This window comes from Solanum lycopersicum, chromosome 1, assembly GCF_036512215.1.
Source record: "Solanum lycopersicum chromosome 1, SLM_r2.1".
Taxonomy (NCBI): Eukaryota; Viridiplantae; Streptophyta; class Magnoliopsida; order Solanales; family Solanaceae; genus Solanum; species Solanum lycopersicum.
Genome location: NC_090800.1, coordinates 85,934,665 through 85,960,261, shown reverse-complemented (window position 1 = coordinate 85,960,261; position 25,597 = coordinate 85,934,665). Strand labels below are relative to the sequence as shown.

The window sequence follows — 25,597 nt, the reverse complement described above, 5'->3', positions numbered from 1 at the left end:
AATTTATTTACAGTCAGTAAATACAGTTTTAATTTTTTTACCATAATTAATGGAATCCACTACCTATTGATACAGGATAAAAATAGTCATCAAAGATTTTTATATAATTTTATTCAAGATCAAATTTATTTCACCTATTCTCATTCCATAACTTTATCCTAAAATTACTCTTCCCTTCAAACTTGAATTTCGATTTGGAAAATTTTGACCTTCTCCCTCCGATGTTCTTTCACTTTTCGCAGGTAACCGCCAAATTCATGGCTTTCAATATCTTTTTTTCTTGATTCCTTCTTCAATAATTGTATATGTAGTATGATTGTTAGTTTTTTCATATATTTTTAAAAAAATCTTTATTACTTATCAGATTACAAGTCTTTCAAAATCATAATAGTTGATTTCTCCCATCTATGAGGATTATGAAAGGTATGACATTGCATGTCAACGTTGTTGTTAATCCACCTTCGTTTTAATTGGGTTAACTCAGGATTTTGGGATCAATGTAGGTTTATGGCAAAACATAAACAAGATCAAGTTGAACAATCTATTGAAGAATTAAGATCCATGAAAAAAAATGACCTAACGACAATTCATAAAGTCATCAACAATGCGAAATCTAGCGACATTAAGATTGTTGAAGATGGAAGTAAGAAAAAAGTCTTAAACATTGATTCAGTGGAGATTTGATCTGCCTCATCAGAACTTGACAAATCTGAAGAATATTGGAAACATCAGGTAGTGTAATTTATATAAAATTACAAAGTTATATATATAGTTGGTTGTATATTAAGATAACATATAAAAAGTATTATGAGACAGTTCCTAATTGTATATTCTATTAGTTGTATACCAATTACTAAAGTTAGGTATATAGTGGGTTGTATATTAAGGTAACACTTACAAAGTCTTACGAGGCAATAGCTATTTGTATACAATTATTTAATTTTGTATAAAATAAATTTGTTAAAATCAATCTATTATACATATACAAAATTATAAAATATTATACAAATTCGTCGATATATGAAAATAATAAAATATTGTATATACAAACGTTAAACACTCAAATATACAGACAGATTTCAAGCTTACTATATATACAATTAAAAAACGAATATTATACAATCAGTTTAATCATTAATAGATATATTTTTAAAAAAAACATGAAATCACAAATGCACAAATATAACTATAATATATATACCAAAATTATTGTACATATATACAAATTCCTTAATATATACAAAAAAAATAATACAAACATATTAAAATATTATATATAAACAGATTATCCAAAAAAATTAAAATAATACATATTATGATGGTCATATACAGTTAAAACACAAAATCAATTACACACAAATATTGTATAAAAATTATATACAATTTCTCAAATACATACAATATAATCAATTTATTTATTTATTTATATATATATATATATATATATATATATATATATTCTATAGCTTTAGAATTTTTTTTTTGGGAAAATATTTGATTTTGAATGATTTGTTTAATTCATGGAATTATATGAATTTATTATTATCATCTTTTGTGCTATTGTTATCCTTTATTGAAAAAATATTTTTTTTGTATAAATTTAATTAAAAAAAGCATTTTATACAAATTTAAAGTCACCTAACAAACTACACTATACGCATGAAATGTAATTTCATAAAATCCATTTGTCATATATGAAAATTTTCCTTTTAAAAATACTTTTTAAAAGTTTTTTTTTTAAAAGTCAATCCAAATGGGCTCCAAGTCAACCCAACTTTGGATTACATGGGTTTTTGTCCTCTTTGAGCCCGTATAGAAATGTAGAAGGCCCAAGAAAGCACAGCTGAACTTCAGTGAAACCCTAGCCCCAATCTATTTAAATCAGTTGCCTCCTCCTTGTTCCATCGCTACAACTGCCTCTGCAGCCCTCCGATATAGTTCCGGTAGATCTTGTTTCTTTTTAGTCTATTTTGTTGTTTTATTATCGTTACATAAACTGGGCGATTGCAATGATGATAACATTTCCCAGCTCATTATGAGATCTTATATTTAAGGTCCGGGAATATACTCATTTTCCAACATATATATCTGAGCTTCGCCTTTCGTTTCTTAATTGATTATCTTAATGCAAAATCAATATGATGTGTTTATTTTATTTGCTTCCTTTTGGATTCTGTTTAGTCAATTATGTTTAAATTTGGCAATTGCAATGATGTTTACCTTAATCCCAGCTCTATGAGACCTTGGTCTTGGATTAAACTTGGTTTCCAACATATATATAACTGAGCTTTGCCTTTCCTTTTGCTATGTTATGGCTTCTTTTTGGTTGAAATACAGTGGCGATTGCTATGACGCTGACATTAATCCCAGCTCTATGAGGCCTTATAATTAAGGTCTTGGATTAAACTTTGTTTCCAACACATATATCTGAGCTTCGCCTTCATTTTCTCTACTGTTCTGAATTCAATACAAGATTATGTGTCAATTTTTTGTTTGTTTTATATTTTGTTGGTTGTCTAAAATCAGAGGCAATTTTGCGATGATGATACATTTTTCCCAGCTCATTATGAGACCTTATGTTGAAGGTCTAGGAATATACTCCGTTTCCAACACATACATCTGAGCTTTGCCGTTTCTTTATTGATTCTCTCAATTCAAAATCAATATCAAGTTTTGTATTACTAGTAATTTCTTTTGTAAATTTTCAATCTGGAGAATTAGGTTTGTTCCCTGTGATGTAAAAATGACCATGCTAATTCTGAATATTTTTTCTGAAGAAAAGCTTTAAGTTATTTATCTGAGGGAGCATTCTCGAAAGTTTATTTAGCAAACAATCATGAAATTTATCCAGACTTGAAACAATATATAGAAAAAAATGTGGAGCTTTTGTAGGTAGATCAATATATAAATGCATTCTGAAAAATGGATACAATTAAATTGGGATATCTAATGTACTGATTCAATTTGAAAATCAATACAATTAGAGAACATTCAAAATATTTTCAAAGAATTTTGTGAAACATAATTTAATTCTACTTCGTCGCTTTGACGGGCGTTCAGGCGGAAAATTCATTCTTCATTAGTTTGAACTTTTAACTTGTTCATAAGCATCTTCACCTCTCGATTTTTGAGCAATTCTTGAATAATACATAAATCTGCTATATTTTGAATATCAAAACAAATCAAAGAAAAATCAAACATTACTGTTCAAAAGATGAAAACTTTGAACTACGTAAAAGAGCAAAATTTCAAAAAATACTTGGTGATAATGTATTATAGATTTCTTAAATAAAGTAGAAGGATTTCGAAGAAATGATTTTCTTAGACAACGTAAGAAGAGAAAAATGGTGAAAAAAAGCCAAGAAAGAGAAATGAGGGATTTGAGGTACAAAACTAGAACTAGGGAAACATGGGTATTGAATTTTTTTTTTCAACTTTTTGGGTGGTATTGAGGTAAAAATGAGTCGTGGGACTGATTTGAGAAATAAAAGAAAAGTAAATTAATTATATATAATACATTTTGCTATACAACTAAAATATTGCTACTTTTAATAGTTATTTTTGCTAATTATGTTAAAGGATTTTGACTAGATAACGAATAATTATTTTAATGTATAATTTTCTTAACTAAAATTACGCTATTAAAAATAAATATTTTAATTAATATTTCCTCTAAATAAAAAACATTAAAATAATATAATTACATCCCTAATTTTAGGGATTGATATTCCTTGAGTGAAATTAGGAAAACAAAAGAATTTGATTCAAAGTCGTACGTAGGATTGATATCCCTTTGATAAATTGAGAACAAGTAGACAAGCATATAGTTATATATAACTATAATTATTTCGTTTTCGTTATTCACTTAATGGACATCTTTAAAATAACAATTTATATTTGAAGAAAGTAAAAGCATGTACATGAATACATTGTGAGGTTAAAAAATTATTTTAATAGAACCTCTGAACAATATCTATTTTGTAAATTTCATACCTAAACTAAAAGAGAAAGCCTAATAATTTATGCCAGGTATAACCAAATAATGTTGTGATACGTCAAAGTTATAATTCTATCCAATCTTAGAAAGATACTTTCTAAAAGAAGAAAATCGATTATACAACACACAAAAATGTCATTAAATTACTGGACTACGAAACAAAGTTGATCGATGGGACTGGTGTTGATCAACGTGGCCAGTTTAATGGAACATTATTTGATTATATTCGAAGTGGAATGGACCACCACATAGTTGATTGGAGGTATAATGTGACATGTACTAAAAATAATTATATGTGACATTCTAATACATGCAAAGTGCAACAACACAAATACATAGATAGTGCTTGCTGTTCACCTAATCATGGCTTTGAAAAAGAATGCACACCATGTGTTCAGCCAACACACTTTTGTTTCTTATTCTGGAGGATTTAATTTCTATGGCTTTATTTTATGCCAAAATGGAGCAAGAGTTCACTTTATGTTGTCAAGAGAATATCACATGTTATTATTTAATTATGTGCTACTTAGTGTGACATTATTTGATTAAGATAACGTGAAATAATTTTTCTTTAAAGATTTATAATATCTTGAATGACTTAAGGAAGAAAAAGTACAATAAAGGCTTATTAATCCATATTATAATTTTTTTTTGGAGTAGTTGTAGTTCAATGAATAAGTATAAGTAGATAAGATTAATATTGGATTTAGGTAGAATTTTGTATTTTTACTTTTGTTTAGGGAACAAAGGAGTAACTATTATGGTGGAGGAATTGAATCTTTTGGAAGTTTAGATTATGTTTTAATAGGAAAAACAAGTACAAAGAGTTTAACATAAGAAATTGGCATCCAAAAATACCATTGTGCAATATTAGATTGCTGTAAAACAAAGGCTTAGTAAATAATTACTTTCCGATTATACACCTCAATTTCTAATAAAGTATTTTAATGAGATATTTTTAGTTTAAATTTAAAAAAAAATACACATATTTCTTTTATGTATAAGATAATTAAGTTAACCACATAAAATATATCATATTCTTTAATTATACATATCAACCTTACGTATACAATATCTAAAATTTTCAATTTATTGAGATAAATATGTATAAATAATAAAAGAGAGACACATTTTAGAGGATTAGATTAGCTACCTAATAAAAGACGAGAATAGTATTTAATTATAATATAAAGTATTTAATTATATAATATTTTATTAAAAATAAAGTATTCAATTGAAACACAAGACTTAGTGCGAATGTATATATCGTGGTAAGTTTGAATATTACTCTCTTTATTTATTTTTTTAAAAAAATAATTGATCTATTTTTGTTTTTAATTAAATAATCATTTTTTAATTGTTTTTTAATTTCAATTTTACACATCAATATGTTTAAGGTCATAACAATAAAATAATATTTTTAATTAATTTGATATAACATTAATATAAAATTATAAAATTATTTTTTTTAAAGAAAATGTAATCAAACTAATTTTTTTTTTTAGAAAAACCAGGGAGCATGTATTAAGGACTAGTTTGGTAGGCATAATTAATTCGAATAGTTCATATATTAAAATATAATCCATTTAATACATTATTTGATTACTCTATTTAATTTAATTCAATTCATAAATTGATTATACACCAAACATGATCTTATTTTATCTTTAGAAAATCGAGAAATAACTAATCCAAATTTTAATAATTTTTGGGTAAGACCCTAGATGATTAAATCATCCCATATTTCTTTTGCAATTTGATTTCCTTTTTATTCATACTTAAAATATATAGTTATAAATGTTATTTTTAATTTTTTAAATTCGTTTTTTGTAGTTTGATGAATTTACTTATATTTTTTCTCCATTTCTTTTGATTTTTTCATTCAATGCTCGTCTATTAATCACTTGAACTTTTTTTTTTTTTTAAAAATAAGCTTTAGTATTGAACAATTTTAATAGCCTTGAATATTTGTTAAATTTAAGATATGTTTGATCAAGAAAAAGTTAAAAAATATCGTACCAGCAAGGATCTATGACACCTCAAAATTAATAACGATTATCTACCTTCACCCAATAATATGAAATAAATTTAAATCAACAAAAAGATTAAATAGTAAACAATGAATCAAAGCAATTTTACAATCTATATATTACTAATTCAAATCATTATCCATATTTGTATCAAAACACGTAATGTAAGGTTAAAAGATATTTTATTCGTCGTCCTATGAAAACACAGGCAAATCAACAAGAGTAGCTAGTGGTCTCAGCCAACAACAGTGTTCTTTGGAACATGAAAAGTTAAAAGCTTACATTCCACGTTTCTCATTATAAATGGCTGCCCATTCTTCATAAAACAAAAAACATAGTACTCTAATTGCCACCGTAGACATTTTTCCATTTGTATGTTTGATTGATGAGGAGCAACTATTAACCTTCTTCTTCACCTAAAACACATGTTTTGTTTTTTCTTAAGAAAGAACTTACTCTAAAGAACTTCATGTACAGAGCAGTCTAGCAGAATCTTGAAAAATCTCCAAGAATCAAGAATGTCAACTTCGGATGTTGCTTCCATGAGAAGTCTAAGTGAAATTTCTGAGGAAGAAACTGTACGGTTGAGTATCGATCTTGTAGCTGCTGCAAGACGAAATCTTGGGTTCTTGAGACTTGTAACAGAGTCTCAATGGCTTCAAGAAAGACCCACCATTCTTGAATCTATTAGAAGGTTTATCATTACACTTTTTCGTCTTGCTATTCCTGTTTTCTTTGTTCTTGTGAGTCCTGGAAATCTTGATGATGATTTTTTTTTTGGCAGGTATGATCAGCTATGGATGCCATTGATATCTGATCTTTCTAATGGGTCAAACCCTCCAATGATTCTTCCTCCTTTTGATATTGAATGGGTTTGGTACTGTCACACCTTAAATTCGGTAAGAAATAATGAAAATAGTATACTTAATTTTACTTGGTTTATGAGAAAATATTCGAAAACAAAAGAAAAGGTGTCATTTTTACCATATGATTTTTTTTGCTTCTAGTTCATGAAAGAGTAAAATTACATACACATACCTAATTGATTTTCAATTCAGGTAAGTTACAGACAATATTGTGAATCAAGATTCTCTAAACTTATTGGAAAGGCAGCTATTTTCAATGAAGAAAATGGAGAATATGCATTAAACAGATGCAAAGAAATTTGGGTTCACAGATATCCAACAGAGCCTTTTGAGAATGAATTTGATGACTCCAATTTGCAGAAACCAGTTTCCACTGTTCATGAAGAACTGCTGAAAGAAGTATCCAAACAAAGAAATTATTTATGCACAAAATTTTCTGAGCCTTACTATTCAGAGATTGTGTATCTGATAGCAGCTCGACAACGGTATAAGGGCTTTCTGTATATGATGCATAAATTAGCAGATAGTTGTTCTGTTTTGGTCCCTACTTCAGATATCCTTCTAATGAGGATCACTCATCAGGTAAAGGTCTTTCTTTGAAGTTTACCTGATAAAGTTTTTGTCTATGGAGAAATCTTTAATTTTCTGTTCAATTTACTTTTGGGAGCTTGAGCATGACTACTTAAGATAAGTTAAATAATTCAATATAATGGATTAATGAACTTTGGGTTGATTGTTGTTCTTACAAAATACTTTATCTTTTCATTATCTAAAAGAAGAAAGCCAAAAAGATCATTTGTTTACCAAGAAGATAAGATCCTTTAGGCATCTTCCTGGTCATTTTCGTTGGTCTTCACGTTGCTAGTAAAAGATTTCTAATTTTAATATTGCTTTAAGAATTAAATACTTAGATACTTTAATCAAATGCATAGCACACTACCAATTTTATTCACCTTTTAGGTAGTATGGTGTTGAGCATTATTGTAATATCCAAAGTGTTTGTCATAACCTTAATGTCATAATCCTGGTGTCTGTTCACCATGATTCATGTCTAATCGGTCTACTTGGATTTGTACTATCTGTTTACTTAAATATTAGAGTATTATTATTTTATTTTCTCTTTCATATGAATGATTCCATCAAGTTGAGATAAGTGTATTGTCTATTGATCAATAATGACTAGTGCATTGATGCTGATGCAGTTTTATCGCTTATTTTTTTGTGTATTTTCATTAACAGAGTTATCCTACTGCATACACTTTGGACACAAAGGGGTTGGAGGAGGAAATGAGAAAAGTAGTTGGAGGATGGGAGAATGTGAAGGAAGCAGATGTTGAGAACACGAAAAAACTATGGGAAAGAATATTTGATCAGCCATATGAGAAAGCTGGTGGCTTGGCCATTGGAAAGGCTGTTGATCTCAAGCCACCAATATACTGGGAAGTCACAGATACTGATGTCAATGCGAAATACTCATCCATGTTACCACGGTTCTTGCTTGAGGTTGGTTGGCTCTTATGCTTTCACGCTTTGCAATTTTCCACTTGACAATATTAAAATTAGAATTTATTGAAAATGTAATCACGGGAGTGTAGGGACTAATTATTCTTTTCCCTCTCTCCAACAGTTGCAGTTATACTAACTCAAGTAAGACTTATAAAGTTATATTATTTTATATCCAAGTTGGTGTCCTATCATCATCTTATTAGGTCACATTTAATTATTGATGTTTCTTTTTTGGATCAGTTCTACTTCTCCTTTCTTTTCTCTTCTTCCATCTATTATTTTATGTTTTCATGTTTTTGGTTGGGATGAGTTGTCTTCATCTATGCATCAGTAGATGAGTCTGGTGTGTTGCTTTCATCTTGAGAATTCAATTGCTTATTCATACACGCCTACTTGCCGATTTAAGAGGGAGGTGCTAAAGCACTTTGTTACCTACACTTTCATTAGAGTGGGAAGTAAAAGTTGAAAGATATAAACAATGTTCGGAGATGCTTGTCATATGACTGGACAATTTTCTAAGAATCAGGAAAACAAAGTTAAACAATTGTACTAAAGTTGCTTCTCCCTGTAATTTCTGAAAATAATAAATAAACTAAATCTGTCGTAAGAATCTGAAATAATAGCATATGGAATGTATAATTGAACTTTGTAATATAGAGTGGATGGCTTGGTTCCTCCCATTGAGACCTTCAATACTTTCCCTCTCACGGTTTCACGATAAACTGGTAAGCAAAAGAAGAATAAGTTTAAGGATTTCATGCTTTAGAAGATAGATGAACTTATCTTGTTGGAATATATTACATCGATCCTGCTTATTCATTGCTATACCATGAGGACTTCTTTACTTCATTTTATTTTTTCTAAAACTAAAATTAGTATGCTGCTTGCAAATCAGCAAAATTCATGCTCCTTTATGCATGATCGTATAACTTCTTGCCTTTTCTATTGCTGGATTTTTGTGTGAATCATATAAAATCATTGATGCAACGAAGAACAGAAATAATTTGGGGTACCTAAATTACAATTAAGTAGTTTCGTAAATGGTCAATCCACCAAAAACTGCAACATATAGTTGGTTTTCCTCAAGCATGGTTACGAAGCAGACCAGTTAAATCAAGCCATTATACTATGAGGGATTTCCTTTGTCACTGTCACACAGGCAGAAACTAGGTTCCATGATAGAGCTTTTCTTTGATCATAGAAATTATTCCTAGATTTCTGATTTATTAACTTTGATGAACAAAACTTGGGCAGAAGTACCCAAAGGGGGTTAATTTATGTTGCCTGATTATAACTGTATGACATCACAATTGTTGAATCCTGTGGTGGTTGAGCTCAAGCATAGTTCTATCAGAAGCCAAATCTAGTTAGTTAATTTGATATCGGCAGACAATCAGGTTTATCATCTATAGCTTCTTCATGTTTTTTTTTGGTTTGGAGGTGGGGGGAATAGCGTTGCAGTAGTATCTAGAAGGAATGACTAAAAGGTTGGCTGTCCTATGTTTTGCATTACAGGTCTGTTTATCAGTGAAGCTAAAACCAAAAATGAAACCTTTGAGTTGTGATGCGTCTAAGGAGTTCTTACGTTTTCAGATGGTTAGATGTCACAGGGAGCTCAAAATAGATAGACCATTCAGTAAATTTACGTCTCAAAGGTGGCAAAAAGCTTTGCATCTGTATTGTGAGTTTGGAACTAAAGGTATGGTTCTTGAGGTTCGCCAACGTGGTGGTGGCTGCATCAAAGGAAGTAGCTTGAGAGAGAGTGTAACATTTCTTTGGAATGATTTGTTACGTGCGCCTTCTCTCAATTTTGCAAAAGAAATTGACCAAAAAGTCAGGGTAGCGACATCAATAACTCCTCCTGTCCAAGCCTCCTACTTGTTGAAATGTGTGCCTGATCGAGTATCAGATGATTCAGGTGCTATGATATCTGATGTTATTCTGAGGATGAACCAATATCATCCCCAAGAAGGTAGATGGTTATCTCGGACTGTTTTGGATCATGCAGGCAGGGAATGCTTTGTGATTCGTTTTAGGTAGTGAACTTTTTTATGTTGTCTAAGTGACAATCTGCCTCCTTGTGTTTTATCTGCTGATCTTGTGTTGTTGACAATAATGCTAGAGTTGGAGGTGGTTTTTGGAGGAGAGGAGCTGAAACTCCTTCAGCTGTGAAATGGGAGGACCGTATTATAGAAATACGTGAAGGTCGTTGGTCCTATGTTGCTGGTTCCATAGGTAGAGCGCCTGGTATGTTATAATTCCTCTGTCTACTTGACTCTATCTATTCTCTGGCCAAACATTCATTTCAACAGTCTATTAGTTATTTATCAACTCACAGATCACGCTGGTTACCACTTTCCAGTGGATGTCTCCTATTCTCGGTTTCCTACCTAATTTGTGGTGTCATTTGCTCGTGTTTCTCATCTAGTACAGAGAAAGTGGTAGGTATTGCAAAACCAAAAGATCCACCAGAAGGATGGCATGCTCTTTGGAATCTTTCAACAGGACATGAGCTATTAGTACAGTGGGAATCATCAAGATCCACTTCAGGCTTAAATTTCAGCGTAATAAACCAGCAATCAACTGATTCAGTGGTACTGTGTGTATGAACTCTGATTTGATCTCAGTAGGAATTCTATAGAGTGTTGATCATCTGAGTGATACTTAAGAACACAATCCTTGCAGGTAAAGTTATTGGAAGGGCGACAAATGCAGTATGAAGTAAAGAAATCTGGCTTAGGTGAGGAGACAGAACATGTGCCAAATGAAAAGTTAAAGCAAGTTGAAGACAAAGAAGAAGATGGATTCATAACAGTAGTTAGGTTCTCTGAGGATAATCCGGTTGGAAAAGCTACAGCACTTATTAACTGGAAGTTAATGGTGGTGGAGTTTTCACCTGAAGAAGATGCTGTATTCATACTTCTTCTTTGCATGTCAATTATCAGAAGCATATCAGAAATGAAAAAGGAAGATGTAGGAAGCCTGTTGATTAGAAGAAGAATAAAAGAAGCAAAGCTTGGTGACAGAGATTGGGGCTCAGTGGTTGTCCACGCTTCTTCATATTCTCCATCGATCTCTTCACCTCACCTTCAGCCTTGGTATTGGAATGTGCAAGCAGTGATGGGATCACAAGGTGTAGACAATATCCCAAGGCTACAAGCTCCAGTATTGACTTATACACCAGCTGAAGGTGGCGACAAGTTATACAAGCATGGGATAATCAATTAGGACAAACTACCATTTCATAATAACATGAAACTGAACAAGTTCATCAAGCACAGATTCTGAAACAGTATGTACACTTCACCTAAAGTCATTCTGTCACCTCTTTATATGGTATAAGCATATCTTACCAGCAGAGTTACTAATTAAATGGGTAACGAGTATCATCATGTCTCCTGTATACCAAATGATTTTAGAAGGCTTAGTTATGTATGTGTACATTAGGCCAGCTACACCAAGACTTTATGCTAGAGGGCACACCCTTGTACAGAAGATGCGGTCTTGGATTTAAACAAAGCCTTAAATCATTTGTCTAAGATTAAGTTTGCTCAGCGCGGTTTGACCAGGATAGACTTATAGTGATTTGTTTGGAAGGTCCAATTTGTAAATGAATTACTAATTAATGTTTTGAATAACGTGGGATAGACTTGTATTGAAAAGCTAGATTCTCGGCTCAAGAAAAAACAAATAGAAGAAAACAGTAATTCATTTACATGATAAAGAAAAAAGACTTTTATAGTGAATGGGTTTAGTAGAGAAGCATCTTCATTACTTGACTTCCATTGTTTTAGTCAAGTTGTTGTGCCTTAGTGTAGTATAAATTTTGAAATATGAACTCCAGTGTATGAAATTTTAAAAGAAATCCTTTTTATTTACCTATTAACTAATATATGTAGCTAAATTGTGTGAATAAAAAGGGGAAAACAAGTAAGTAATAATTTAAGATCTCCAACTTGTATTAGATTCTAAATTTGTGTTAAATTTTTATAGGATGGTCAAAAGAACAACGTTATTCTGATGCAAAGTCTTTGATCCAGTTTTTTATATTGTTATTATAATAAAGAAATGCCTCTCATTGGATCTACCTACTCATTATGACCCACTAATTATGGAATTTTTTTTGTCTATTTGAAATAAAAGTGAGATTAAGTGTTGGTCACTCCGATTCACAATAATTTTTTTTAATCTATTCAACTAGAGGTGTCTTTGCTAGTGAGGAAAATATTTCCATGTTACCTTAGTTTAATCTTTTTAAAAATATTGTTTAAGAAAAATACTTTTCTAGATATAGTAAAGAATATAAATTCCATAAATGACGTTTTATATTAACGTGAAGTTGCTTCCTTTTTTTTTTTTTAATTTGGTGATCAGTATCTAGCTTTAAATTTTTTGATTTATTTAATTTTAAGACACTTAAAGGCCAATAAAGAGGAAACCGCTGCCTACTAAAATATATAAGACTCAATTTTATAGGTTAATTGTTCTTTTAAAAGTATAAAATAGAAACAATAACTTCTCTTGATAAAGTTGACCTTGGGTCACCATTCTTATTAAAACACTCTTATTTAATGGAAAAAATGTTTGAAATATATTTAAATTTTAATCAAACTTATAAAATACACTATTAAATAGTTTTAAATTTTTTTTCCATAAAGTTCAATATTGTAACAAGTTTAATATTATAATAATAATTTAGATCAAAATTTCAATACTTTTCAAATCATTTTTCTCAAATAATCTTTCCTCAATTTCTAACACACCTCATCTTTATTCCTACTCGAGAAACTTCCATCCCTATCATTCTTCACCCTAATTCCCATAGTATTTAATTTCTATGATTGATTAATACAATTATTTTCCCTTTAGATAACTTCGTTAGTCGACTCTATAAGATCATTCCATTTTTATTGAATTTATGGTGCAGATATGGTAACTAACAGATATGTACGGTGACTGCACGTTTCGGTCTTTTATTGTCCTATAAATTTGCGTCATTACAAGGACCCACCACGAGTGGTATGGGCACGGGAAAAGAGGAAAAATAGACTTTGGAATTTAATATACATAAGAATAATCAATCAACTGCCGTGGTGTTAATTATACAAAACTAATAACCAAAATTAAATCGTTACATTATTAGTCCCCCAATCTAATATTTTTCTCTTCGATAATAATTGTCTACCATTGATTTGACACCCTCCTTTAAAAAGCTATAAATAGAAAGAATCACCCTTTTAATATAATAAATATAATATTTTGAAAAAAATCATAGGAAAAAATTACTATAATTAATAATAAGCGTAAAATTATCCACTGAAATGAATAAGTATTATTGAATATTCCAAAATAATAAGTAGGCAATTATTGTTAGATCGAGAGAGTAATATTTATTCATTATACTATTTGAAAGTCAAATAATATTTGTCCATTTTATGAAACTAGTTCTTCATTTACCTTATCATTATATATAATTATTTTAAAAAATATTATCTTTATTATATTCAAATATTAATTTATAATTATTTAAAAAGTATGTAAAATTAACGTATAATTGACAAATATTATTAAACCAAGAAAGTATGCACTAACGGGAACTATTATGGATGTCATGTTGACCTATCTCTTCAATGCAATAATTTTAAATAATTGATATTCATAAGTAAAGCATAATAGATCAACTTATTTAAATTTGAATTCTACAATTTTAATTAGGAAACCTAACTCAATTTATTTTGACTCAAATAGAGGTGAACCTTGGATAGGAGGTCATCAATACACAGTTACTTCAAAAGATATATACACATATTAAATAAGTTACGTAATATCTTAAATTATTGTGACATTTTTTTTTAGTTACAGATTTATATATACAATTTTTTATTTTATTGGTTTTTTTCTCTTACGTTTCAAATTCAAACATATTCATATCAAATTTTGTAGTGCCTACGTCATACCAAGAAACACAATTAACGTATCTATATTAAAAGGATTGATACTTTGTATTTTCAATTTCTGGATACGCATTTGAATCTATTAGATTAGATAGAGTTAGAAACACTATAAAACATAAAAAATGCTCTTTAGATGTATTGATTAGATTGTTGATGGTAATAATTACATTTGTTACCATTTTTTTTTATTGAATCACTTCGAATTCTAAATTTTAAATTTGAAATAATATATTAAAAAATAAAACTATGAAATAATATAAGAAATATTTTAAAATTATGTCAGATTAAATATTTTTATATATAAAATAAATTTTAAAATAATATATATAAAGTCGAATTGATTTTTTTTGGGCTAAAATTAAATCAATCAAAATATAATTAAATTTTTTCCCCAATATCAAATCAAGTTAAATCAAACTATCAATTGAATTTTTCTTTAAATTAATTTGATTTATAATTTAATTCGATTTTGTACGCTTGTAAAAATGAAGGTGGGAATATACTATACTAATACAATTTGTTCATATGTTTTCCAAAATTTAAATTTTGTGGAATGGTTCTTTTTTAACACCCATGTTACAAGATAATTATTTTTTGTGAAAATAATCAAGTGGGCACTAGGCTCTCACGTGAGATGCTTAATTTTTGGCCACTTATTAGTAGGCAACTATCGCAGAGTTTACAGATAACTTATCAATGAATCCATCTCCAACACCACTCCACTTATCTTCTCAATCCTTTCTCTCTCTCTCACACACAACTTGTCTTCTTTTGCCCATGGCTCACCTGTCGTCATAGCACCTCGGAATTTCCGATACCCACCTGAAAAACATCGCCGGAGAATCAGGCATCCACCATGATCATCTTTATCTGCAAGACCCGTTCCGGTCTTTCTTGTACTCTTTCTTTTATCACCCTTCAACCCCTTCTCAACGCTCGTCTCCTCTTCCTCTTTGTCCCGACATAATACAGTTACGAACCTTTTCTTGTAGTTTTTGGTGGGAAGAAGAAGATCCGAACAGAAAGTATTGATAGTTGAGATTTTTTTTATTTTTTTTTGCAGAGTATTCAAGATTTGTATGTCAAGCGTATTGAATGTCAAACGGATTCAAATGGACCGAAAGGAGTAGTTAAAATTCATTTAATGGACCCAAGAAACTTGGGATTTGAGGTTTAGTCAAGTAGTTTTTGTTTCTTGTAGTTTTCATGGATTCTGCTCTGTTACTTTCTGTTCTTAACGAGGATCTTCTTATCAGAATTCTTTCCTTCATTACCCATGATTCCGACCGCAAAGCTTTCCGTTTGGTTTGTAAAGCATTCCTCCGGGTTGACTCTTTCCACCGTACCCATCTCCGGATCCTTCGTCCTGAGTTCATTACAACCCTTTTCTCCAAATTCCCACGTATTTACTCCCTTGACCTCTCCGTTTGCCCCCAAATTGATGACGGAGCTGTTTCCATGCTGCTCGGTTATGGATTGCCGGATTGGAGTAGGAGGTTGACGAGACTGGTGCTGAGTCGAACCACTGGGTTGAAATCAGCCGGGTTAGAGATGTTTATGAAGTCTTGTCCTGTTTTGGAGTCTATTGACGTGTCTTACTGCTGGGGTTTTGGTGATAGGGAAGCTGCGGCTTTGTCTTGTGGTGGGTCTTTAAGGGATGTAAAGCTGGACAGGTGCTTGGGTCTTACTGATGTTGGTTTGGCGAAAATAGCAATTGGGTGTCAATGCCTGGAGAAACTTAGCTTAAAATGGTGTATTGAAATTACTGATCTTGGGATTGATTTTTTGTCCAAGAAATGTACACAACTGATGCAGCTTGACATTTCATATTTAAAGGTTTGTTTATCTTACTATCATTCTTTTTTATGGTAGCATCTATGGTATACGTCTGTACTATGTTTGTAAAAATGTGGATTTGGTGTTGATTCAGGTTACTAGTGTGTCACTGCATTCTATAAGCAGTATGGAGAAGTTGAAGCTTTTGACTATGGTCGGGTGCAGTATTGTGGACGATGAAGGACTACATCATCTTGGAAAAGGGTGTCCTTCGCTTCAGGTGATTAACACGTTTGTCAAACTATTTTGATCAATTGTAGAAAAATATGAGATCATATAGCTGTTTTGGAGTTCTTTTCTCCTCTCTTAAGGTGACCTTTACCATGTTGCTGTCTGGTTTTTGCCGATTTTAAGCACAGGTAGTTTCATTTTCTTATAGCTTGTGCATCTATATTTATTTATCATAAAGTGAAGATGGGCTTAAATTATACTCTCTCAGTTCCAATTTATATGACATAGTTACTCGGGATTGAAAGAAGAAAATGGGAACTTCTAAATTTGTGGTCTTAATCATGCCATAATATTTGTTGCTATAGAAAATTTGGAACTGGTTATCTTAAACATGCCATAACATCTATGCGGCTGTCTTAAACATGCCATAATTTGGAAATATCTATGAGTATAGAGTGAGAAGTTTTAAGTTAAAGTTGGTTCAATTGGCAAAGATTGAGGGACTTGTGTCTTATGTCACAGATTCAACCCCTGCGCCAAATGAATCAACTCCGGTATTTAATTGGAGAGGGGTAGAGGGGCAGGCCCATCATTCCCGAATGTCAAAGGCTGTGGTTGGCCCAAAATATTGGCTCCATATGGATTTCTCAGTCACTAAAAAAATTATATCCAAATATAGATATGTGTCATTTTTTTGGAATAGACAAATCCGAAAATATTGTCACATGAAAAGGAACAGAGTGAATGACTCGTTTCAGGTGTCATGGATGGAGTTTGAGACAGTTAGTGCATATGACATTTTCCTGGTGACCAGATTATGCAGTATGAACATGAATCTGGAATACTGGAAATGCTTATTGGAAAATATGATTTATGTCTGGTGATATTTCCTGGTATTTTGACTGTAGGCGAACAAAGACTTGATGCTGCATGATCTAGTTCTGACCCCTCTTTATCTATCTATCTATTTGTATTTTTTATGAATCCCAATTTCAGCTTTTCTAGTGATCTTTAAGCATACCAGCTGCATTCGCATTTCTTCTTCCTTCAAGTTATATTTATAGTGGAAAACAATTTTCCATCTATGAATATCTGAAATTAGTATTCTTAGCTCAAGCTTTAGCATTTTATGTGGCTAATTTACCTCTTAGAAGAATTGGCCATGAAATTTTCTTCAGTTAGTAAGCGCACATAAGTTTCTCGGGCTGCCATAACTATTCAGAAACTTGTATTTTTACAGGCACTGGATGTATCAAGGTGTGACAGACTAAGCTCATCTGCCTTAGCTTTCTTGATTAATGGACATCCTTCAATGCTACAAGTCTACGCTAGTCATTGTTTCCATGTGAGAAAATTTGTTGTTAGAACCTACATTTTGAATAATTCCTTGGCGAGTTTTTGATGTTGGTTCTGCAATTTAGATTGAGAATCTTGATGCACCAGGAGTTTCCTACTGAAGTCATCCAAGGGCTGAAGGACCTAAAGAATCTGAAAACCCTCATACTTGATGGAGCACCGGTTTCTGAATCATTCTTCAAGATCATTAATTTCAATTGCAAGTATTTGGTCGAAATAGGGCTTGGAAAATGCAAAGGAGTGACTGACAAGGGCATTCTCCAGCTGGTATCAGGGGGTGTTAATTTAAATATCTTGAATCTCACATGCTGTAGCGAACTTACAGATAATGCAATATCAGCTATAACAGATTCTTGCCGGAGTGTTTTGTGCCTCAAGTTGGAGTGCTGCAACTTACTCACAGAGAAGAGCCTATATCACCTGGGATTACATTGTTCCTTACTTGAGGAGCTTGATCTTACTGATTGTTTTGGAGTCAATGACACTGGTGAGGCTCAAGCCATCATTCTTTTGTTTTTATTAACGTATTTATTCTGTCTCCATTAAGATAAAGGTAAATTTCCATTTATTCTGAATGACCCAGAGCAAGACATCTGATTTCCCTCGTCTCATCTGGATTCTTTTCCATTTTTTATATTCTTCCAAGTTTTGGGATTTTGAGTTAACTTCCCATTCCTCAAGAGCAAGACATTTGATTTTCTTTTTCTACTTTTCTTTTTCTTCTTTTAATGACATGTGAAGCTTTGTGCATTCATGTCTTAAAGCTCCTCGTGTTAAGTCTTCGATGATATGGTTACTCCAAAACTTGTGCAGTTGGTGACATTCCTTTAAATTAAGCATTTCAAGCTAGGAATTCAGCTATTTTTTTTAGGTCTGCGCTAATATGTGTTGCATCTCATCTCTTCTGCAGGACTTTATTACCTGTCTAAATGTACAAAGCTTATATGCCTAAAGTTGGGATTATGTACTAACATTACTGAGAAGGGACTGTACTGTGTGGCTAGAAATTGCAGCGAGATTCGCGAACTTGATCTATACCGGTAAGGTGATTGCCCCATCTAACTTATCCTGTGAATTTGAAAATGTTTTCTCATATTATATCTTGAAAACCATTTGCAGGTGCAATGGAATTGGTGATGATGGACTCTATGCTTTATCAAGTGGTTGCAAAAGAATGCAGAAGTTAAACTTTTCTTATTGCAGTGAGGTTACTGATAGAGGACTTGAGTGTCTCAGCCATCTACCAGAGCTCTCTGACCTCGAGATGCGGAGTCTTTTGAATGTCACAGGCACTGGTTTAACAGCACTTGCTATGGGGTGCAAGAAACTTGCTGAGCTGGATGTGAAAGACTGTACTAGCATTGATGATTCAGGTTTCATGGCACTTGCTTATTACTCTAGGAATTTGCAACAGGTATAATTTCTCAATCTTGAACTACTCTCTACTTCTTTTAATGTATGATGCTGTTAAATCTGCTTGGCATGTGCTTTCTGCATTACCTGTTGATTCGTAATGGTTAAATAACTATATACCCTTGATCAGTTTTTATCATTTCTCGAAATCCTGAGAACAGTAATTGAGTTATAATCATTTCTTACAACATAACTCCCTTCTCTTGGTCCACAATTACATTTATACAAGTTCCTGGAATATATTTCCTGTAGAGTTATCAGCAACTCTATAACTCTGATTTAGTTGGTACAAGAGTCTGTGCTCCTTGTATGTTTTCAACTCCCTTTTGAGAGTCTAACAAAACTTCTCGTGATAAATTAGGTTTAAAATACTTCAACAGATTTTGGCCTCAAGTCTTTCATAAAACTGAATCAGGTTTTATAAAAAGACTGTTTGTTGGGATCAAGCAGTCCTGGTTTCTTTTTGTTCGAAGTTCAAAATAGCGTAATAATCACGGCGGTGCATAATGGTTCAAGTTTCACTTGTAGATTTGCTAGGTAACTCTTTTTGTATAGTTTTCTGGACCCGTGATAAGATATGTTAGAATTATGTTTCTCGCAACTATATCCACTTTGTTGCCTTCGGAGTTCGGACTTAGTGGACCATTCGTCAGGATTGAGAAATATTATTTCACTATATGCACCACAATGAAAGGACTCAGAATTTTGCATTAACCTTAATCAACTGGTTAATTCTTGGTTGTAATGCTAAAAAAGTTCAGAATACCCTTACTTTTTGGATACAATCAAAGTTTTTGCAAAATTATCAACAACATTAGGACTGGTCAAACTGGATATTGAGTTTACCAACTGAAATAATCAACACATACACTTACTCCATTTCCCCTTTAAGGTTTATTAGCTTCAGATATGTCATGTCACTTAATATTCTTACCAGCAACATCGTATCAGTGATGTATGAACTGGTAGTGATCGTACTTGAACTTTTGAGTTGATATTTTTTTCCTGCATACTCCTGAGGTTTCAAATTAAGACCATCTGAGGATTAACTATATTTTTTCAATATTAATCAAAGGACAAAAGGAATCACATGGAATGAAGTTGTCTTGAAAGACCTACAGTTCTTTTGGAACCTATGCAGACTTAGCTACTGATAGAGCAAAATGGAAGAAAAACATCCACAATAAGGGATATTTACTAATTGAGAACAGGTTTTACCTTATAAATTTATATGACAGTCAAAATATCGAGAACTTCCATTATTAATGTTACTATTATTTATATATTTAACTCATTTTCAAAAAAAATTATTATTTGGTATGACAATGACATGAGTTGAGTTTAAATGGAGAAACATGGTCAGTGAGGATTCATATAACCAACCCCAACTTGTTTGGTATTGAGGCTTAGTTGTTGACGTTGTTGTAAATAAGGTTCAACCATGACGTCTGTTTTAACACCTTTCTCACAGGCATCTGTACGATGGTTACTACACTTTTCAATCAGATCATCAGTTAGAATCATGTCATTGTTTCTTGAAAGTTGTAACATGCTTGGTTGAATTTTATTATTTTTGTCTCATGTCTGTTCAAAAATCAGATGTACTTGACAGTGCATTTGTTTAGTAAGTCTCTTAAATTGAAACGAGCATTCATAAGATCTAATGATTGCCTTGCTGTTGCTCTATGTTTTTATGGTTTAATGAACAATCTCTTATGAGTTTAACTGGGTTATATACTTGTTTAAGTTGGTCAAGCTGACTGAGTTCAATATGAAGGTCATAACTCATAACCATCTAGTGTAATACAAACATTTTGCCGTATAAAAAAAGATACAGACATTTTAATGTCAATTTCACTAAGTTCTACTAGTCGGAATTGACTCAGTTTGTGCAAGTATGGTTAAATTCACTATGCATTCGGACTTGGTTAAGTTATGCATGCATTAGTATAAGCACCAAATTTTCTTCTTGAAATTTGTTGTTAATCCTCGTATATTCCTAAATAAAGTACATTTTGTGTGATTCATACCGTTGTTGTGTCCTTGAATAACTAAACGGGAATAGAGGCTTATGAATTTGTCTACAACTGCTGAAATAAATCTTTGATGGCAGATTAATCTGAGTCATTGTGCAATCTCGGATGTGGGCCTGTGCATGGTGATGGGGAACTTGACACGGTTGCAGGATGCCAAGCTCGTAAACCTTCACAACGTGTCAACCAATGGCTTTGAGGTTGCTCTTCGGGCTTCCGGTGTTCGGCTGAAAAAAGTTAAGTTGATTGCCTCCCTAAGACTACATCTTACGCCGGACATAGTTAAGACATTGAGGGCAAGAGGTTGCAGGATTAGGTGGGATTAAGGTACAATATTCCAGCAGTACATGCCAATGTGTGTTACTATACCCCCCACTTACATGAATACCAATACATTTGAGCTGTTCAACCTACAACTTCTCCCATCATATCAGTAAGCAGAAATTTCCCATCATATTGTTTTGTAAGTACACCGAAGAGATTTTACGCGACTCTTCACTTGTGTAAACTTCTCATGTACCTCTGCAGTTTGGAGATCAACTATATGAACGATAAAACATCATATCAAAGGATCTCTAAAGTTAACGGCAGAGAATATCTTCTTATTAATCCCTTTGCCATTTTGTGCCTGCTCCTTGAGCCGAGGGTCTTTCTCAAACGATCTTTCTACCACCCAAAATAGGGGGTATGGTTTGCAAGTATATTACCCTCCATACCCGGATTACATTAGATATGTTATCTTGTTAATGTTACATGTGAACCAGAAAACTAATAAGTAGAAAGGAAGGAGGAGACCAACAATTTTTTACAAACCAAAAAGTATATATAATGGAGCCCACACACTGGAGAATCTCACTTTAGGTATCCAGAAATAGCCTACTTAAGTTAGCTACCACGAGAAAATTGACAGTTCATTGTAAAAAAAGGAAGGAATTTTGCAACCATGTCATACAAGGCATGCAGGATAACTTGAAAGTTGGAAAGAGAGAAAAGCATATATTTCCATGTTTAGAATTTTTTTTCTTCCATGACAAACAATTCTCAGTTTGTATTCCCTTCCTATCAATCTTTCTTTTAAATTGGCCATTGCAACCATAACCTTTTTCCAATCTTCATCCCAAAAAAATTAAAAAAAATATGGGGATCACCAAATTTCTCTTTATTCTCATTCTCTTACCTTTCTACCAAGTTCTCTGTCAATATGAATATGAAACTTTCCATCCATATCAAAGATCCCCTACTCTTGATCCTCATGCTATGATCATTCAAGCTTGCAGCAACATCCAAAACCAAGCATTATGCCTCTCACACATACAATCCAATCTTGATGATCCTGTCCACAGGGACCCCAATTCAATCCTCAAGGCAGCCATTCAAAACTCCCTCAATCAAGCTAAGTTAACCATTCAATCCATCACAAAATTTAGCACCTTATCAGCTTCATCCAGGGATCAAATGGCCATCGAGGATTGCCAAGAACTTCTCGATTTCTCAGTCACTGAACTAGCATGGTCCTTGGGTGAAATGAGAAAAATCCGAGCTGGTTCAAAGAATGTTCATTACGAGGGGAATCTCAAGGCATGGCTGAGTGCTGCATTGAGCAATCAAGACACATGCTTAGAAGGATTTGAAGGCACAGACCGACACCTCGAACATTTCATCAAGGGAAGTTTAACACAAGTAACACAACTCATTAGCAATGTTCTAACTTTGTATGTTCAATTGCATAGCCTACCATTTAAACCACCAAGAAATGACAACATAACATATGAAAATCAAAAGTATCCACAGTGGATGACAAAAGGTGACAAAGATTTGCTAGTTTCTAATCCAAATGGAATGCATGTAGATGCTGTTGTATCCTTAGATGGAAGCGGCCGTTATCGGTCGATTGCACAGGCTATAAATGAGGCTCCAAGCTATAGTAACAGGAGATATGTGATCTATGTGAAGAGGGGAATTTACCATGAAAATATTGATTTGAAGAAGAAAAAAACCAATATCATGCTTGTGGGAGATGGCATTGGAGCCACTGTCATTACTGGTAACAGAAATTTCATGCAAGGATGGACAACTTTTAGAACTGCAACTGTCGGTACGTAGCTTTCTCATCAACTATGTTGACTTCAGCTGACATTTATATACTTCAACTTTAGATATGCACAAACTGTATATAAATAGACACATGCATTCTACGTGATAACTAGTTCCCTTTCTCTATTGATCTATTTAACAGCTGTTTCGGGCAAGGGATTTATTGCAAGAGACATAACATTTCGCAACACTGCCGGGCCTAAAAACTTTCAAGGTGTGGCCCTTCGTGTGGATTCGGACCAATCGGCCTTTTTCAGGTGCAGCATGGAAGGATATCAAGACACGCTTTACGCCCATTCACTCCGTCAATTCTATCGAGAATGCAACATTTATGGCACCATAGATTTCATTTTTGGCAATGGTGCTGCAGTTCTTCAAAACTGCAAGATTTATACTAGACCTCCACTTCCTTTACAGAAGGTAACAATCACGGCCCAAGGTCGAAAAAGCCCAGATCAAAGCACTGGATTTTCGATTCAAGATAGTTACATTTATGCCACTAGGCCCACTTATTTGGGCCGGCCCTGGAAAATGTATTCAAGGACTGTTTACATGAATACTTACATGAGTGGAATGGTCCAGCCCAGAGGATGGTTGGAGTGGTATGGGAACTTTGCTTTGAATAGTTTGTGGTATGGTGAGTATAAGAATTATGGGCCTGGATCATCACTTTCGGGTCGGGTTACGTGGCCCGGTTACCACATTATCAAAGATCCTTCATCGGCTAATTTTTTCACTGTTCAACATTTCATCGACGGCATGTCGTGGTTGCCGGCCACCGGCGTCCAGTTCTCAGCTGGTCTTACTAAGTAGGCTGCAGTAACGTATAGTTATAGTTTAATTGTTTTCATTATTTTATATAATATATTGTATATTATTCAAAATGGCATTTTATTGAAGAGCAATAGTTATACCCTACCACACATATTTTATGCAGTTAAACTGCAATAAAAACTACATTGAATGTTTAGGAATACTGCAAAATGTGTATGCTTTGATTTTTAGAAACATGCCATTACTTCTTATTAATATATATCATACAGCTGTCTATGATTAAATATTTTGGTGTGCTTGAATTTTTCATATGTATGTGTTGATCGATCAAAAAGATATAGAAGATTTGTTTTAAGTTGACTTTTGTTTAGCTGTGTTACGTTGTCAAATTGCATAGATGAGGAACAGAATGCGCTGGTGGATCGAATGTTTGACATCTCCACAGCTTGGCACGTCTTAATTTGGTCTTGACTTATGTATATTTATTTATATATATAATTTAAATTCATGATTTAGTCTTTATATCTAAAATGATCAAACTTTCATTGAATTGGAATACCCCTAATTGGTGAACGCAAAAAAGATGACTTATAGTTCACAATCTCCTAAAATCATGTGATTACTATTTTAATTTTGTCTTACCATGTGCATAATTTGACACGTGAAATATATATATCGAACAATTATTATTTTTTAGGCTTTTCAATTGCTAAATGCAACGTTGTCAATAGTGATGTTCTTGCCCTTTATTTGTTACAAAGGAAAACATTTTCACCTTTGCCTCGACACCCCCCCCCCCCCACACACACACTCTCCTACCAGCCCTCCCATTAAAAAAAATTTAAAGATTTTTTTTTCATCTCTATCAACGACCCACGCACCTCTTTACCCCTCCTCCAAAAAGATTAAGTTTATTTTAAAAAAAATATTTTTACATTCAATTTTTTTACTTTTTTATCCCTATTCTCAATCCCCCAAACCCCGAAAAGAAATTAAGTTTTTTTTATATTTATAATACAATAAAATTAAATGAAGCATTTTCAACATATTATATCTTTCAAAAAAAAGACTAAAATATTTCACCATGTTGAATTCTTAAATAGAATACTATTTATTCATGAAAATATGGGTAAACTAGTAAAACCTAACCCATTGGTTACCCAATCCATTTTTACCCATATCAAATGAACAACTTTCACATATAACACACACAAAATTAATATTTGTATGTCATAGTTGTAGTTTGCATAATTGTGCTCCATAACAAACATGTTATGTCTATTTTCGCTATACATATATACAAAAGAAGTTAGGTTATTTTGCTATACATATATACAAAGAAGCAATTGTATAATTCGTTGGCGCCTCTTCCAATTTGTATAATTTCGCTAGTAAGTCATTTGTATAAATTGTTGCCAGCCTCTCGTTTGTATAAATAGTTGATAGCCTCTCAATTCAATTTTATGTGTTTGTGTATTTGTATAAAATTTGAATTTGTATATAATTGAATCAAAATAAAATGTTTCTATATCAAATATTATTCTCTCTCTCGCTTTATACAAATATA

General features: G+C 32.4%; 3 protein-coding genes, 1 long non-coding RNA gene and 5 other non-coding genes across 15 annotated transcripts; all 9 read left to right on the top strand.

Annotated features, from left to right (window-relative positions):
* Window positions 1-175: 175 nt before the first annotated feature.
* Window positions 176-907, top strand: LOC109119997 (uncharacterized). The gene is made up of 3 exons (XR_002027508.2): window positions 176-242; window positions 365-423; window positions 504-907. It is a non-coding gene; the product is annotated as an uncharacterized lncRNA (long non-coding RNA).
* Window positions 908-1,999: 1,092 nt separating this feature from the next.
* Window positions 2,000-2,100, top strand: LOC112940800 (small nucleolar RNA snoR69Y). The gene has a single exon (XR_003245065.1). It is a non-coding gene; the product is annotated as a small nucleolar RNA snoR69Y (small nucleolar RNA).
* A 99-nt stretch (window positions 2,101-2,199) lies between these two features.
* Window positions 2,200-2,294, top strand: LOC112940801 (small nucleolar RNA snoR69Y). Its single transcript, XR_003245066.1, has one exon. It is a non-coding gene; the product is annotated as a small nucleolar RNA snoR69Y (small nucleolar RNA).
* Window positions 2,295-2,338: 44 nt separating this feature from the next.
* On the top strand, window positions 2,339-2,439 carry LOC112940799 (small nucleolar RNA snoR69Y). Its single transcript, XR_003245064.1, has one exon. It is a non-coding gene; the product is annotated as a small nucleolar RNA snoR69Y (small nucleolar RNA).
* An 88-nt stretch (window positions 2,440-2,527) lies between these two features.
* LOC112940803 (small nucleolar RNA snoR69Y) lies at window positions 2,528-2,631 on the top strand. Its single transcript, XR_003245068.1, has one exon. It is a non-coding gene; the product is annotated as a small nucleolar RNA snoR69Y (small nucleolar RNA).
* A 94-nt stretch (window positions 2,632-2,725) lies between these two features.
* Window positions 2,726-2,808, top strand: LOC112940808 (small nucleolar RNA snoR53Y). The gene has a single exon (XR_003245073.1). It is a non-coding gene; the product is annotated as a small nucleolar RNA snoR53Y (small nucleolar RNA).
* Window positions 2,809-6,172: 3,364 nt separating this feature from the next.
* LOC101261459 (glycine-rich domain-containing protein 2) lies at window positions 6,173-12,145 on the top strand. Of its 5 annotated transcripts, none has more exons than XM_004230216.5 (8): window positions 6,173-6,721; window positions 6,812-6,926; window positions 7,086-7,475; window positions 8,133-8,396; window positions 9,915-10,435; window positions 10,522-10,646; window positions 10,833-10,993; window positions 11,085-12,145. In XM_004230216.5, the coding sequence occupies exons 1-8, from the start codon at window positions 6,546-6,548 to the stop codon at window positions 11,625-11,627; spliced, it is 2,295 nt and encodes a 764-aa protein (XP_004230264.1). In that variant the 5' UTR covers window positions 6,173-6,545; the 3' UTR covers window positions 11,628-12,145. The 5 variants fall into 5 exon arrangements, 2 of the variants coding, with proteins under 2 accessions (XP_004230264.1, XP_010313233.1); XR_003248084.2 differs by having other exon boundaries at window positions 6,175-6,721; window positions 10,828-10,993; XR_011211440.1 differs by having other exon boundaries at window positions 6,175-6,721; window positions 10,828-11,002; window positions 11,085-12,061.
* A 2,891-nt stretch (window positions 12,146-15,036) lies between these two features.
* On the top strand, window positions 15,037-21,785 carry LOC101261163 (F-box/LRR-repeat protein 3). Of its 3 annotated transcripts, XM_010314923.4 has the most exons (8): window positions 15,041-15,324; window positions 15,417-16,189; window positions 16,284-16,409; window positions 17,601-17,705; window positions 17,804-18,203; window positions 18,627-18,756; window positions 18,836-19,130; window positions 21,243-21,785. In XM_010314923.4, the coding sequence occupies exons 2-8, from the start codon at window positions 15,560-15,562 to the stop codon at window positions 21,486-21,488; spliced, it is 1,932 nt and encodes a 643-aa protein (XP_010313225.1). In that variant the 5' UTR covers window positions 15,041-15,324; window positions 15,417-15,559; the 3' UTR covers window positions 21,489-21,785. The 3 variants fall into 3 exon arrangements, with proteins under 3 accessions (XP_069144836.1, XP_069144843.1, XP_010313225.1); XM_069288735.1 differs by having other exon boundaries at window positions 15,037-16,189; XM_069288742.1 differs by having other exon boundaries at window positions 15,037-16,189; window positions 20,205-21,785.
* Window positions 21,786-21,934: 149 nt separating this feature from the next.
* LOC101260871 (putative pectinesterase/pectinesterase inhibitor 22) lies at window positions 21,935-24,314 on the top strand. The gene is made up of 2 exons (XM_004230214.5): window positions 21,935-23,257; window positions 23,399-24,314. The coding sequence occupies exons 1-2, from the start codon at window positions 22,300-22,302 to the stop codon at window positions 24,067-24,069; spliced, it is 1,629 nt and encodes a 542-aa protein (XP_004230262.1). The 5' UTR covers window positions 21,935-22,299; the 3' UTR covers window positions 24,070-24,314.
* The last annotated feature ends 1,283 nt before the right edge of the window (window positions 24,315-25,597 follow it).